This window comes from Carassius carassius, unplaced genomic scaffold (assembly GCF_963082965.1).
Source record: "Carassius carassius unplaced genomic scaffold, fCarCar2.1 SCAFFOLD_75, whole genome shotgun sequence".
Classification (NCBI taxonomy): Eukaryota; Metazoa; Chordata; class Actinopteri; order Cypriniformes; family Cyprinidae; genus Carassius; species Carassius carassius.
In genome coordinates this window covers 135,001-147,500 of record NW_026775017.1, presented here as the reverse complement: position 1 = coordinate 147,500, position 12,500 = coordinate 135,001, and the positions used below count along the sequence as shown (strand labels likewise).

At 43.6% G+C, this 12,500-nt stretch overlaps 2 protein-coding genes across 4 annotated transcripts in view; both read left to right on the top strand.

Annotated features, from left to right (window-relative positions):
- LOC132134190 (potassium/sodium hyperpolarization-activated cyclic nucleotide-gated channel 3) overlaps nucleotides 1–3,820 on the top strand; it is a 9,178-nt gene extending 5,358 nt beyond the window's left edge. The window contains exons 5-8 of the mRNA XM_059546980.1: nucleotides 1–116; nucleotides 351–591; nucleotides 714–878; nucleotides 1,171–3,820. The exon at nucleotides 1–116 is cut by the window's left edge and continues 31 nt beyond it. Coding sequence (XP_059402963.1) covers nucleotides 1–116; nucleotides 351–591; nucleotides 714–878; nucleotides 1,171–3,260 — 2,612 coding nt within the window. The 3' untranslated portion in view covers nucleotides 3,261–3,820. The remainder of the gene's footprint in view (nucleotides 117–350; nucleotides 592–713; nucleotides 879–1,170) is intronic.
- A 7,171-nt stretch (nucleotides 3,821–10,991) lies between these two features.
- Nucleotides 10,992–12,500, top strand: part of zbtb7b (zinc finger and BTB domain containing 7B) — a 27,768-nt gene continuing 26,259 nt past the window's right edge. For 2 of the 3 annotated variants that reach the window (XM_059546966.1, XM_059546963.1), the window contains exon 1: nucleotides 10,992–11,302. The gene's annotated coding sequence lies outside the window, so the exon portion shown is untranslated. Of the gene's footprint in view, nucleotides 11,303–11,475; nucleotides 11,624–12,500 lie in introns of those variants that run through there. The other variant, XM_059546965.1, reaches the window with a different exon arrangement.

Sequence of the window (12,500 nt, the reverse complement as noted above, 5' to 3'; positions counted from 1 at the left end):
ATAAGCTACCAGCAGATGTCAGGCAGAAAATCCACGAGTATTATGAACATCGCTACCAGGGCAAGATGTTTGACGAGGATAACATTCTGGGAGAGCTGAGCGAGCCCTTAAAGGAGGTTTGCACTAAACTCATGACTACCTAAAGTTGACTTCTAAGCTCTTTTCATGCATTAGGTTGATATTCTTTGTGTTTTCAGACACAAGCAGATATCGCAGGACTAATTTAGTTTGTATTTGAATCTAATGAAATTTGTTGTGTTAGTAAGTGCTAGTAGGTAAGAGTGAGTTTTTGCATTTTACAAATTTTAACCAGCTAATTAATGCATGTTTTTGTACTGTGACCTTAACAGGAAATTGTTAGCTTCAACTGCCGAAGCTTGGTGGCTAACATGCCTCTCTTCGCTAACGCCGACCCAAACTTCGTGACAGCGGTGCTAACGAAGCTGAAGTTTGAGGTGTTCCAGCCCCATGACTTCATCATTCGTGAGGGAACCATTGGCCGTAAAATGTATTTCATCCAGCATGGACGGGTCAGCATACTTACACGTGGGAACAAGGAGACCAAGCTTAGCGATGGGTCATATTTTGGAGGTGAGTTTTTAGGCTGATTGTGAAGTGGTTGATGTCAGATATTTGTTGTAAGCTCTCCAAACCAGGTGTATTGTCCTATAGATTCCTTTCTAACCTCCTTGTGGTCTTTCTCCATCCCTCAGAGATCTGTCTGTTGACTCGTGGCAGGCGGACAGCTAGTGTCCGAGCAGATACATACTGTCGACTTTACTCCCTCAGTGTGGATAGTTTCAATGAGGTTCTGGAAGAGCATCCCATGATGAGACGGGCCTTCGAGACGGTGGCGGTGGACAGACTTGATCGCATCGGTAAAACCTTCCTGCTCCTTTTACGACTTTTGTAGTTCAAGAGAGATGAATTTACTCACCTTCATGTCATTCCAAACCCATATCCAAAATCTTTATGGTACACAGAAAGTGAATGGGAACTGAAAAAAATTAGAAAATAACAACATGAGTCCTTATGAGACGTGAGCAAATAATTGAGACTTGAAATATTCCTTTAATTTTGTGTCTGTGTTAATTTGATGACCACATTAATAACCATGTTCAGTTATTTCCTTACTGTCCTAACCCTATTCTGAATTTCGTTTTCTCACAGGTAAGAAGAACTCGATTTTGTTGCACAAGACCTCACAGGGAGGATCTGTAGCAGGCAGCAGTTTGGGACGGGGTGGAGGGAGCCGCGGAGGAGGAGCAGGAGCAGCCGGTCTGGGTTCTTGTGACAGTGTTCTGGTCCAGCAGATCGTGAAGCATGATAGCATGCCGACCATGCAGGACATCGCAGCTGGCACCCGAGGCTCCACAGGAGGCACGGTCTCACCCCGACCCCATCCGGTGATCTGGGCACCGCTGGTCCACGCTCCCCTGCAGACGGCCGCTGCCACCACCAGTGTGGCCATTGCTTTGATGCAGCAGCAGCAGCAGCAGCTACAACAACAACATGCCCTTGGAGCTGCCATCTTCCTTCCCTCCGCTATTTCCATCTCCCCATCACCCTCATTCTGCCCGCTTTCTCCTCCCCGGCCACCCATACTACCCCCTCGGCAGTCACTCAGCTCCCTCATAAGCGTAATGGGTGGGATGCCCCCCCGAGGAGTCCCATCCTCTGTAACACCTACACCCTCGCCCTCCACTATGGGACCGACCACCGTGGCCGTGGCTCCTTCAGCGGGTGGAGTTGCAAAAACTACTCCTACGCCTGCGTCGTCAGTGCCCGCCCCCCTGCAGCATGGAAGAGCGCTTCATCACAGTCTCCGCCTCCACATGGAGCCCACAGCATCACCTGTTCAAAAAGTCCTGCCTCCCTCCTCAGCAGTTGCCCCACTGTCCGTTGAAGGGCGCAGTGTTGGCTCCGCTCCACAGGGGGCCAAAGAGGCTTTGCTGCGTCATGTTGGAGGAGGCAGCACCCAGGGCCTCCCCATGATTGGTCGGCTTACCCAGGAGGCCAGACTGCTCTCCGCCTCCCAGCCGACTCTCCCCCACCGCAGCTGGGCGAGTGTGCAACCTCACCCGCCTCTCCATCGCAAAGCATCTGGTGGAAACCTGCTTCCAGCACCCTTCCTTTCATCATTAGGACTTGCTAGAGGAGGAAGTGCAGGTGTTTTGAGCTCAAATTCGCCACAGCCTGGTGCCACACAGGGACTAACAAACACATCCCTGCTGTGGCCCTCTCAGCTGGCACACACACCTCCACTCACGTCAACTCTGGAATCAGCCCCGTCACCCCTTGCCCCCTTTTCATCCTCCCCGAAACACACCCCTCTTTGTTCCACCAACCCTCCTTTACCCCTTTTGGCCACATCTTCTGGTCTAGTGGTTCCACAAACCCAGCGAGTCAAACCAGGCACTCCTTCTTCAACCTCTCCTCCTCCTTACCTATGCCCTCCTTCTTCTCAGTCCACCTCCACCTCTCCAACTTTATCTTCTGGCACCTCTTTGGCTCAGAATTCCTGGTCCAAACCCTCTCAGACACCTCCTTCCCCATCCCCATTGTCCTGCACCACCAACTCAACACCCACCATCACTCCATCTCAAACCCCCACCCCAACTCGAACCCCAACCCCTATTCAAACTCCTATTCAGACCCCCACCCAATCTAGAACACCAGCGGCCATCCAAACCCAATCCCAAGGATGGTGTCCAACTCCCGTCCAGATCCCAGCAGCTGCACAAACTCTGACCTCAACCTCCATTCAGAGTCCGCTTCCCGTCCAGACTCCAAGTAAACCTATGATGGGTCAGAGCCATTCAGATGCTGCTGACCAGATGCCAGCTACTGTCCAGGTTCTTGGTTCTCCTTCGACTTGTTCTGCAGTCTCCAGTCAAACCCAAACCTCAAATGCCATACAGACTCAGAGCTCTCCCATCAATACCCCAGCCCAAAGTGAACCGTCAACCCCTGTTCTGACCCAATCGCAAACACAAGCCACACCTGCTAAAGCCCCTGCTGTTGCTGCATCATCACCTTCTCCTTCATCAACTCCATCTCCCACTGCTTCACAGCCACAGAAGCCAGCTGCTACCCATACTCAGACCTTAAACGTTCTGTCCACTCCCTTAAGTCCATCTCCCATTCCTGCTTCCACTGCCTCCTCATCTACAGTCCTCCAGTCCAACTCCACCACCTCCACTTCAACAAAAGAGGCAAAGAAAATGCAGGACTTGCCTCAGATGCAGATAGATTCATAGACAAAGAGACAAAATAAATCCTGCTAGCATGTGAGGAGGTAGGTGGGCACTGGACAGAGGCTCTTGTTTTGTCCGAGGTGAGTTCAGGAGATGAGATGTAACGTGTCAGCTGTATCAGTTCAGGTTCCATGAGCATGCTGTCTGCATTCAAGCCTCCCTGTGGTGGTCTGTAGTCTTGACCACGGGAAGGTTTAACATCCCTGACTAATCAACTAATCAAGGTAAAAACAAAAGAGCAGAACATATTTCGCTCAAAAGTAGAACTGCAGTGTCTGTGTTGTCCAGGTCATCTAGAAATGTCAGGTAGAATATTTTTGTAGTCCTGCTGAAAAGACCATCTTGAATTGCAATGGGCTGACTGGTGAAACAACGTATTCATGTTGATCCCCAGCAAAACATGGATCTCAACCGTGTTCGTGGAGCCTCCAACACTGCACATTCTGCATGTTTCACACCTGATTCAGGTCATCAGCTCTTTAGTAGAACCCCAAGACCCGAAAAGGGTGTATCAGACAAAGGAGAGATTGAAAATGTGCATTGTTTGGGGGCATCCAGGAACAGAGTTAAGAACCACTGTGCTAGTGAATGAGCATGATCTTTCGACAGAGCCCCCAACAGAGATCTGATGAGTTATCTTTCACAGAATAGATGCACATTCTTGCCAAATATGTCTTAAAGGGAATGTTACTGCAAAACTGCCACCACCTTAAGATGCATTTGCACAGCCTTGTAAAGATAAAAAAACATCAGAACATCAGAGAATGTTTTATAAAATCAAAACTGTTTTAGCCATGTAACCACCTCCAGAACACAAGCAGCATTTTCAGATCGGATCACCCTCAATCTGGAGACGATAAAAGCATAACCTGAGTTTCAAATGACTTCGCTTGAATGACGGAATTGCTTGGGCACCATACTGGAATAATAAATTTTGAGTTCGGAAAGATGTTTCGACACAGCAAATCTGCTTTAATTTAGTGTACACTGCCTGTAAACTATAAATGGTGCATTGCACATAGTGTGTTAAGCAGAAAATTAATTTCTACCTGAAAAACAAAGAATCTACAATTGTATCCTTCTTACCAGTTTCGTGTACTTGTGTTTTGTTGTTCTCTCTGTCAGACCGTTAGTCAGTGAATACCTGATCAGTACGCAAATCAAAATCTTTCAAATTCAAATTTTAAATCACACCGCCTTGAGAAGTGAGTGAAAAATTACCAAAGGACGTGTTTAGGGAAATCAAACCATGAAACCATGCAGCAGGATTTCTTGTATAAATTGATTTTGGCTTTATATTCTCATAGGAAAGGAGAACTTTTGTTGCTATAGCGAGTTTCCATTTGGTGCTTCCACTGATGCAAGAATATATAAGCGGATTCCCTAAAGACACACAGTGATGGAACAAAATGAGATTACATTTCAATGCTTTTGGATTCTCTCACGAAATGTTTGCGTTGACCTTATGTGTGAGGCTTTTGGTTAAATCATTCCAGTTTGAATCAGGTTTAATGTTATTTTACTGATGCCAGTGTCAGCATGCTCAGAAACCTCACGACCTGAGTCTGCATAAACTGATTTAGACGTTAAATATCTGAAAATATCACTCTAGATTTCCAGCTTCTCCTCTCTCGTCTCTTTTTAAATCACCAAAGTGTAACATTTGCCCATTATATAACTAATAATTAGTGAAAGTGAAGTGACATTCAGCCAAGTATGGTGACCCATACTCAGAATTTGGATGCTGCAGCGCCCAGGGAGCAGTTGGGGGTTCAATGCCTTGCTCAAGGGCACCTAAGTCATGGTATTGAAGGTGGAGAGAGAACTGTACATGCACTCCCCCCACCCACAATTCCTGCCGGCCCGGGACTCGAACTCACAACCTTTCGATTGGGAGTCCGACTCTCTAACCATTAGGCCACGACTTCCCAGCATCAGAGATGTGACAATACTTAAAGAATACAATAAGAACTGTAAAGAATATATATATCATTATTTTGATAAAAAAATAGAAGCAATCCATTAGTAGTTTGTCGTCTCAGGTGTTTGATGTTAGTTTTGGACAATATGACTTAAACGTTCATATTCTCACTCTGCTGTAACTGAACTAGTGTTTTGTTTTGATTGTGTGTTGCACTGAACAGCGAGCGAGTGCTTTAGTTCCTCCGTGAGCGTGTCTGCCTCTCTCTGTCCGTTAGTGTCACGGCACACATCCGCCGCTTCATGGTCTTTCATCTGGACCAGATCTGCTTTCATCTTTCTCTTGCTCTTGTACTGTAGCTGCTTCCCTTCAGTGACACACACACACACACACACCTCTCAGTATGAATCTGTCATGTCGTGCCCAGTGCTGTTCCTTGGTGTTTTGTGATGATAGTGAGATTGTCTAATTTCCTCTCCAATACCATGATGCCTAGATTGCACATTTTAAGGACCAAATGTTTATTTTTATCTGTTCTCACAGCTTTAGCTTTTGAGAAAAAGGAAATAATAGTCTATAATGATAAATACAATGACACGTGTGTCCCTGGAGCACAAAAGCAGTCTTAAGTCGCTGGGGTATATTTGTAGCAATAGACAACAATACATTGTATGGGTCAAAATTATCTGGATTTTACTTTTATGCCTGAAATCATTTGGATATTAAGTAAAGATCATGTTCCATGAACGTATTTTGTAAATTTCCTGCTGTAAATATATCAAAAATGTATTATCATTAGTAATATGTATTGCTAAGAACTTCATGTGGACAACTTTAAAGGCGATTTTCTCAATATTTCGATTTTTTTTGCACCCTCAGATTCCAGATTTTCAAACGAAACATACATCAATAGAAAGATTATTTATTCAGCTTTAAGATGTTGTATAAATCTCAATAAATAAATTAAAAAAGACTCTTAAGACTGGGTTTGTGGTCCAGGGTCACATATGAAGGCCACGTCACTGCACTGACAGACACTGATAAAACACAACACACACTTTAGTCAGGTCTGGCGGGATCAGTGTGTTACTCCGTCAGTGGTCAGCGCTGGTTTAACTGCTTGAACATGTTGAAATGCATCTGTTGGGTCTTACACTGTCTGAGAAGTGACGTACTGTACTCGGTCATCTGTCACTGCAGTGTGAACTGGCCTTTAGAGAAATAATGATGAACGTGAAAAATGATTTGTGCCAAATCAGATTAAACTGAATTTAGAATCAGTTTTCTGTGTCTGTTTATTAACACACACACACACACAACACACACACAATCATCTACACACACACACACTCATCTACAGAAACACAACATCTCACACACACATGAACATGACCTGAACACACGTGTGAACATGACTGACCACACACACACACACTCAAACATGCAAACACTCACACACAAACACACACACACACACACACACACACACACACTTCTGTAGATGAGTGTGTGTGTGTGTGTGTGTGTGTGTTTCTGTAAGTGTGTGTGTGTGTGTGTGTGTGTGTGTGTGTGTGTGTGTGTGTGTGTGTATGGAAGCATATGGGTAGCATTATTCAATTTGGAATGCAATATGTAAAATGACAATGCATTTCTGTATTTACATTTACATTTTCCAATACAGTTGTGCAACGTTTGGTGCAAAATGAAAATTAAATTACATAATTTTCATTTGGCATTTCATACACCAGTTTTAATATGTAAAATGAATACTAATTTTAACGCTTTATAAGTTGCAAAATTAAAATGAAAATGTATTACAGAAATGATTAGATATGTATAACATGTTCAAGCAAAAACTGTGGCAAAATGATCATTTAAATGCTATTTTTCTTAAATGTATTAACACTCACAGTCAAGACACTTACGATTGCATTTTCATTCAGTGTCCCGCAATGAATGTAGCAAAATTCAATGTGCACATTGAAAATGCATTCCGAGCCGATCACGTGTCCGCCCCCTCGCGCCATGTCAATCACTGCGTGAACAAGGCGGGGCTTGCAATAGGTCAGAGACTCAAATCTCAAGAAGAGGATTCAAGTGAGAGAACATGGACAAGACCGTTGGCCCGTGTATTTTTTATCATTTCGGTTTATGGCTTCAATATTTCATTCGCACTTGTGGGCGGAGCTGAAACGCTGCTTTCATCTGATTGGTCGAATCGCTCCAGCTGCAGCTCGGTCTTTTCATTTTTTCAGACAGAATAAGAGTCAGTGCGAGTGAAGCACTGTAATGTCTGAAACTACACTCACTGTTAATTAGCATAATATTTGAATCAGATGTAGCTGGGCACATAATTCGTGCTGCTACGACCTGCAAGAGACCCCGTTAAATTATTTCTAGGTTGTATACTGTATTGTATAAATATTGTCCCACTGATAAAAACAGTGCAAATAGTTCTGTCTCATTGGATAACAGTGAAGTGGAAATAAATATAGTTAAATTTATTAAATAAAATTAAATAGGATTTTTTGGGAAGGTAAGTCTGGCCAGTTATACTTATACAGCAACACGAGTCAGACGAGTCTGAAGATCTGAGCTGAAATTGGTGAAACATTAAAGTTCTAGTCTGTGTCAATTACTCTCATAATAAATAATAATAATAATGTTACCCGTATTTTTCGGTATAAGTTGCATCAGTCCAAAAATACGTCATGACGAGGAAAAAAACATATATAAGTCGCATTTATTCAGAACCAAGAAAAAACATTACCTTCTAAAGCCACGAGAGGGCGCTCTGGGGTAGGCTACAGGAGCACTGAGCAGCACAGAGCTAATTTTACTATTTTTATTTCAGAAATGTAACTATATTAATTTTTACAATTATTTATTAATGTCACACACACATACCTAGTGCCTTATGACTTAAAATATGAGAGTGGTAAATGTTACAGACATGGAACTGTTCAGTCTATTATTGATTTTTATTTCCACTTCAATTTTATCCAAAGAGAGAGAACTATTTGCACTGTTTTTATCAGTGGGACAATATTCATACAATAGTGCAACCTATAAATAATTTGCAGGTCGCAGCAGCACGAATTATGTGCCCAGCTACATCTGATTCAAATATTATGCTAATTAACAGTGAGTGTAGTTTCAGATGAAAGCAGCTCGGAATGCATTTTCAATGCGCACATTGAATTTTGCTACATTCATTGCGGGACACTGAATGAAAATGCAATCGTAAGTGTCTTGACTGTGAGTGTTAATGCATTTAAGAAAAATAGCATTTAAATGATCATTTTGCCACAGTTTTTGCTTGAACATGTTATACATATCTTATCATTTCTGTAATACATTTTCATTTTCATTTTGCAACTTATAAAGCGTTAAAATTAGTATTCATTTTACATATTAAAACTGGTGTATGAAATGGCAAATGAAAATTATGTAATTTAATTTTCATTTTGCACCAAACGTTGCACAACTGTATTGGAAAATGTAAATGTAAATACAGAAATGCATTGCCATTTTACACATTGCATTGTCATTTTGAATATTACATGCCAAATTGAATAATGCTACCCATATGCTTCCATATGGTGTGTGTGTGTGTGTGTGTGTGTGTGTGTGTGTGTGTGTGTGTGTGTGTGTGTGTGTGTGTGTGTGTGTGTGTGTTTCTGTAGCTGTGATGGTGTGCGTGTGGTGCTGCACAGCTGCATCTCATCAGGGCTGGTGGCTGTTAGCTCTGTTCTCTCATAACAGTGTTGATGATCAGTGAGGCCCGCAGCAGCAGCCGTTTATCTCTACGAAGCATAGCATTTGTAGCTCGTGAGAGAATCGGAGGACAGTAAAGGTTGTATCTCTAGCAGAGCAGCTTACTGTTGTAGCTCTCCTCTGTCTTCAGCTATTAATGGTACGTTTACACTGAAGCATCTGTTCCACAGAAGAAAGAAGGTCATGGAGGTTTGGAGTCACACGAGGGAGAGTAAATGAGGACAGAAGGATTATATTTGAATGAACGTCATGTTAAAAAAATCTAGATTGATATTGCTCTCTTCACACAGGAAACTGAAGATCACACGCTTTGCATTGTGGGATTTCATATAGTGTTCATGTTGTTTTTAGATTACAGGTTCCAAATATGTTTGGGGAAAACAGCTTCAGCTAAAAACTGTATGCATGAAGAATTTCAGCATCAGAATACACTTTATTCACTAAGTGTGTGCAAACACAAGGAATGTGTTGTGCTTTAATGAGCCCTTGGTACAAACATGCATACATATACAGCAGAAAGAACATTTCAATAATAATAATAATGTGGTATACATCTGGAACAGAAGATTTATGTACAGATATGTGCATTATTTACTGTATAACTAAATGTACTTAGATCATTTCCACCGGTTTTCTCTTTGTGCTGCTAGTGAAGGCCTTTATCTAGTTTCTGGATCTTTCTAACCAAACGACAGAAAGGGTTTGAGATGGATCCATTGATGTCGTCCCAGGGTTTGATGCTAGGTTTGGACAACATGACTAAACAGTTCATATTCTCAGTCTACTGTAACTGTACTGGTGTTGAGTTTGAGGAATCACGGATTGATCGTCAACTTTACTCCTTGAATGCACCGAAAGTCACTTCGGATAAATGTGCGAATGTAAATATTACAATCAGTCCAGGGTTTCCCAAAGTGGGCTTCCTGGGCTGCTGAAAAGCGAGTAATCAAAATGGCTTTAGATAAATTATAAAAATGTATGATCATTAAGATTGTCAAAACAAAAAGTGTTTGCTGTACTGTGCATCATGGGAAGATTAACCGTGAACCTGCGAATGTGTTGATAAATTACTGAAATATAAGTCGATATTTCAGCTCAAATGAGGTCAGCTGAAAAGAGTTTGTGGACGTCTGTGTCCGATAATATCCAGTAGATGGAGCTCCCAGCTCATTTACTGACAGCTTGAGTGCTAGATCAGCGTCATCAGAAACACATGAACAGGAATGATCCGAGCGTGAAGCAGTTGTAGAGCTGAGATCAGATCAGACCACAGCATATGTGCACACACCTGATGGAGAGACACGGAGGATGTGCTGATCCAGGACCAGCTCAGAGAGACTCCAACACACCTGCATCTGATGCATCAGGTGACAACATGGAGGGAAAACTGAGCACAAATATGAATTTGCAGCAGATGCTGAATTTATATGGACAAAAGGTAAAGGAGAGAGCCTCTGCCACACCTGTGTGGAGATGTGAAGGTGTGTGACCACACATGTCTCAATTCTGGCTGATGTGGATGTTGCCGCTGTAATCCTTTCATTGCTTCACTCACACACACACACACACACACACACACGGAACCACATCAAAGCGGAAGTCAGTGAATATGAGTGTGTGAGTGAGCTGTTAAACCTTAACCTCATCCTGACACACTCCTTCATTTCTCATGCATCTGCTCTTTCTTCAGCCTGTGTTTGTATCATCATCAGGCGCTCCTCCTGCTCGTGCACGAGCCAAACTTGTATTAAATGACAGATAATGTATGATAGCACCATCACACACACACACACACACACAGCAGCAGCACTTTCAGTATTAACACTGTGCGTGATATTGCACGTCAGAGTCGCTCCTGAGTTTAGTGTGAATACAGAGCTCTATCATTTACATCCGTGTGTGTTCTCGCTATATTTGACATGCAAATTCAGAGTTTGTCACTTGACTCATTTTCAGAAGCAGAAGTGGAAATGCGCGTTCAACATGAAAACGGAAGAAGCGCGTTAAATGTGATCAGCGGCCGCGGTCGGTCCACTCATGCCCACCCTCATCAGCGCACGGGCGCGCGCGCGCAGAGTCCGACCCCCCCCAGCGGCCCTCCGCCGCCCGCAGAGCCAATCACCCGCGGCCGCTGGAAGTAGGACAAGCCGCTTCCTGGTTGCAGGTTTAAGGAGGAGTCGCCGGAGTCCGTCAGGAGCGGGTCAGAACCGGCGGAAAGACACCGGATAGAGAGACCAGCCGCTACCGGAGACCGGATCCGTGCGCGCGGACGCGTCACATTGAGGAAGTGCGCGAGCGCGCGGTCAGGTGGGACACGGCGGGGGAAACTCAGGTGACACCGGCTCAGGTAAAGCGCCTCTCTTCCGTACAGCGCGCAACAGCTATTCCACACGCGATTTCAACGGCGTTTTCCTCCTTTCACCGGCTTTCGCTCTGCCTGCGTTCATTGGTTTTATTTCACGGATTCTTATCGCCGCTTCCCCGCCGGGGTCACGAGAGGACGCACACGTCACGGCTGCTCGGTAACTCCCGTGTGACGTGTCGGACATATTCTGCTCCCGTTTCTGTCAGACGACCTCCGTGCTGTCATTAGAGACGCTTCGCTGTCATTTTCTTTCTTTCTTTCATTCATTCATTCGGTGTTTGACGAGCGGCTTTTACCTGACAGGTGAGTCCGCGCGCGGAATAATAACCCGAGTGGCCTTTGGGTAATACTTGGTTTTAACGGAGAAACGCGCATTGAGAGGCACTTTTGAGGCGGCCTTGTGTGTGGGGTGTGATAACTGAACTTGTCCTCGCGGAGACTCGCCCGTGCACGCGCGGACGAACCGGCTGAACCGGATCCGCTGGTGATCTATAATCGGGTTTAACTGTAAAACACCTGAAGCTGCTGCTGTTTGTGTGTTCGACAGTCCGCAGCAGCTGCTGTGCTTTTTTCTTTTAATTAGTCCTGTAGTTCAATTAGACTCTCACCTGTCGCCCCCCCCCCCCCGCCCTCAAGGCCGTTGTCATAGTAACTTAATTACTCAGGTAATTCGGTCGGTCGGTGATGACGCGGTTCAACCCACCGCACGCGTGAAACCCCTGACATCTCTCTCTCTCTCTCTCTCTCTCTCTCTCTCTCTCTCTCTCTCTCTCTCTCTCTCTATATATATATATATATATATATATATATATATATATATATATATATATATATATATATGTATAATATAAAAGTTTGCATGTGTTTTGGCTGGATATCATATTTGATCTATCAGGCTTTTATAAACAGAAACAGCTCGATATTATTCAGAGACTCAAACGGAGTAAAATATGAATCTGCTGCAGAAGCTGATATTTATATCATCCAGCTTTGGACGACATCATATTAGTCTGGAGCACATTCAGTGATAACATTGTCATCCTTGTGATGATATTTTGTAATTATCATTTAAATCTGATTAATTTTCAAATTGTTTGTCATAAATCAACATGTTATGGGGTTTAAACCAAAACATGACTTCCTTTTATGAAAAGGATATTAATTTCATACATGTCCACTG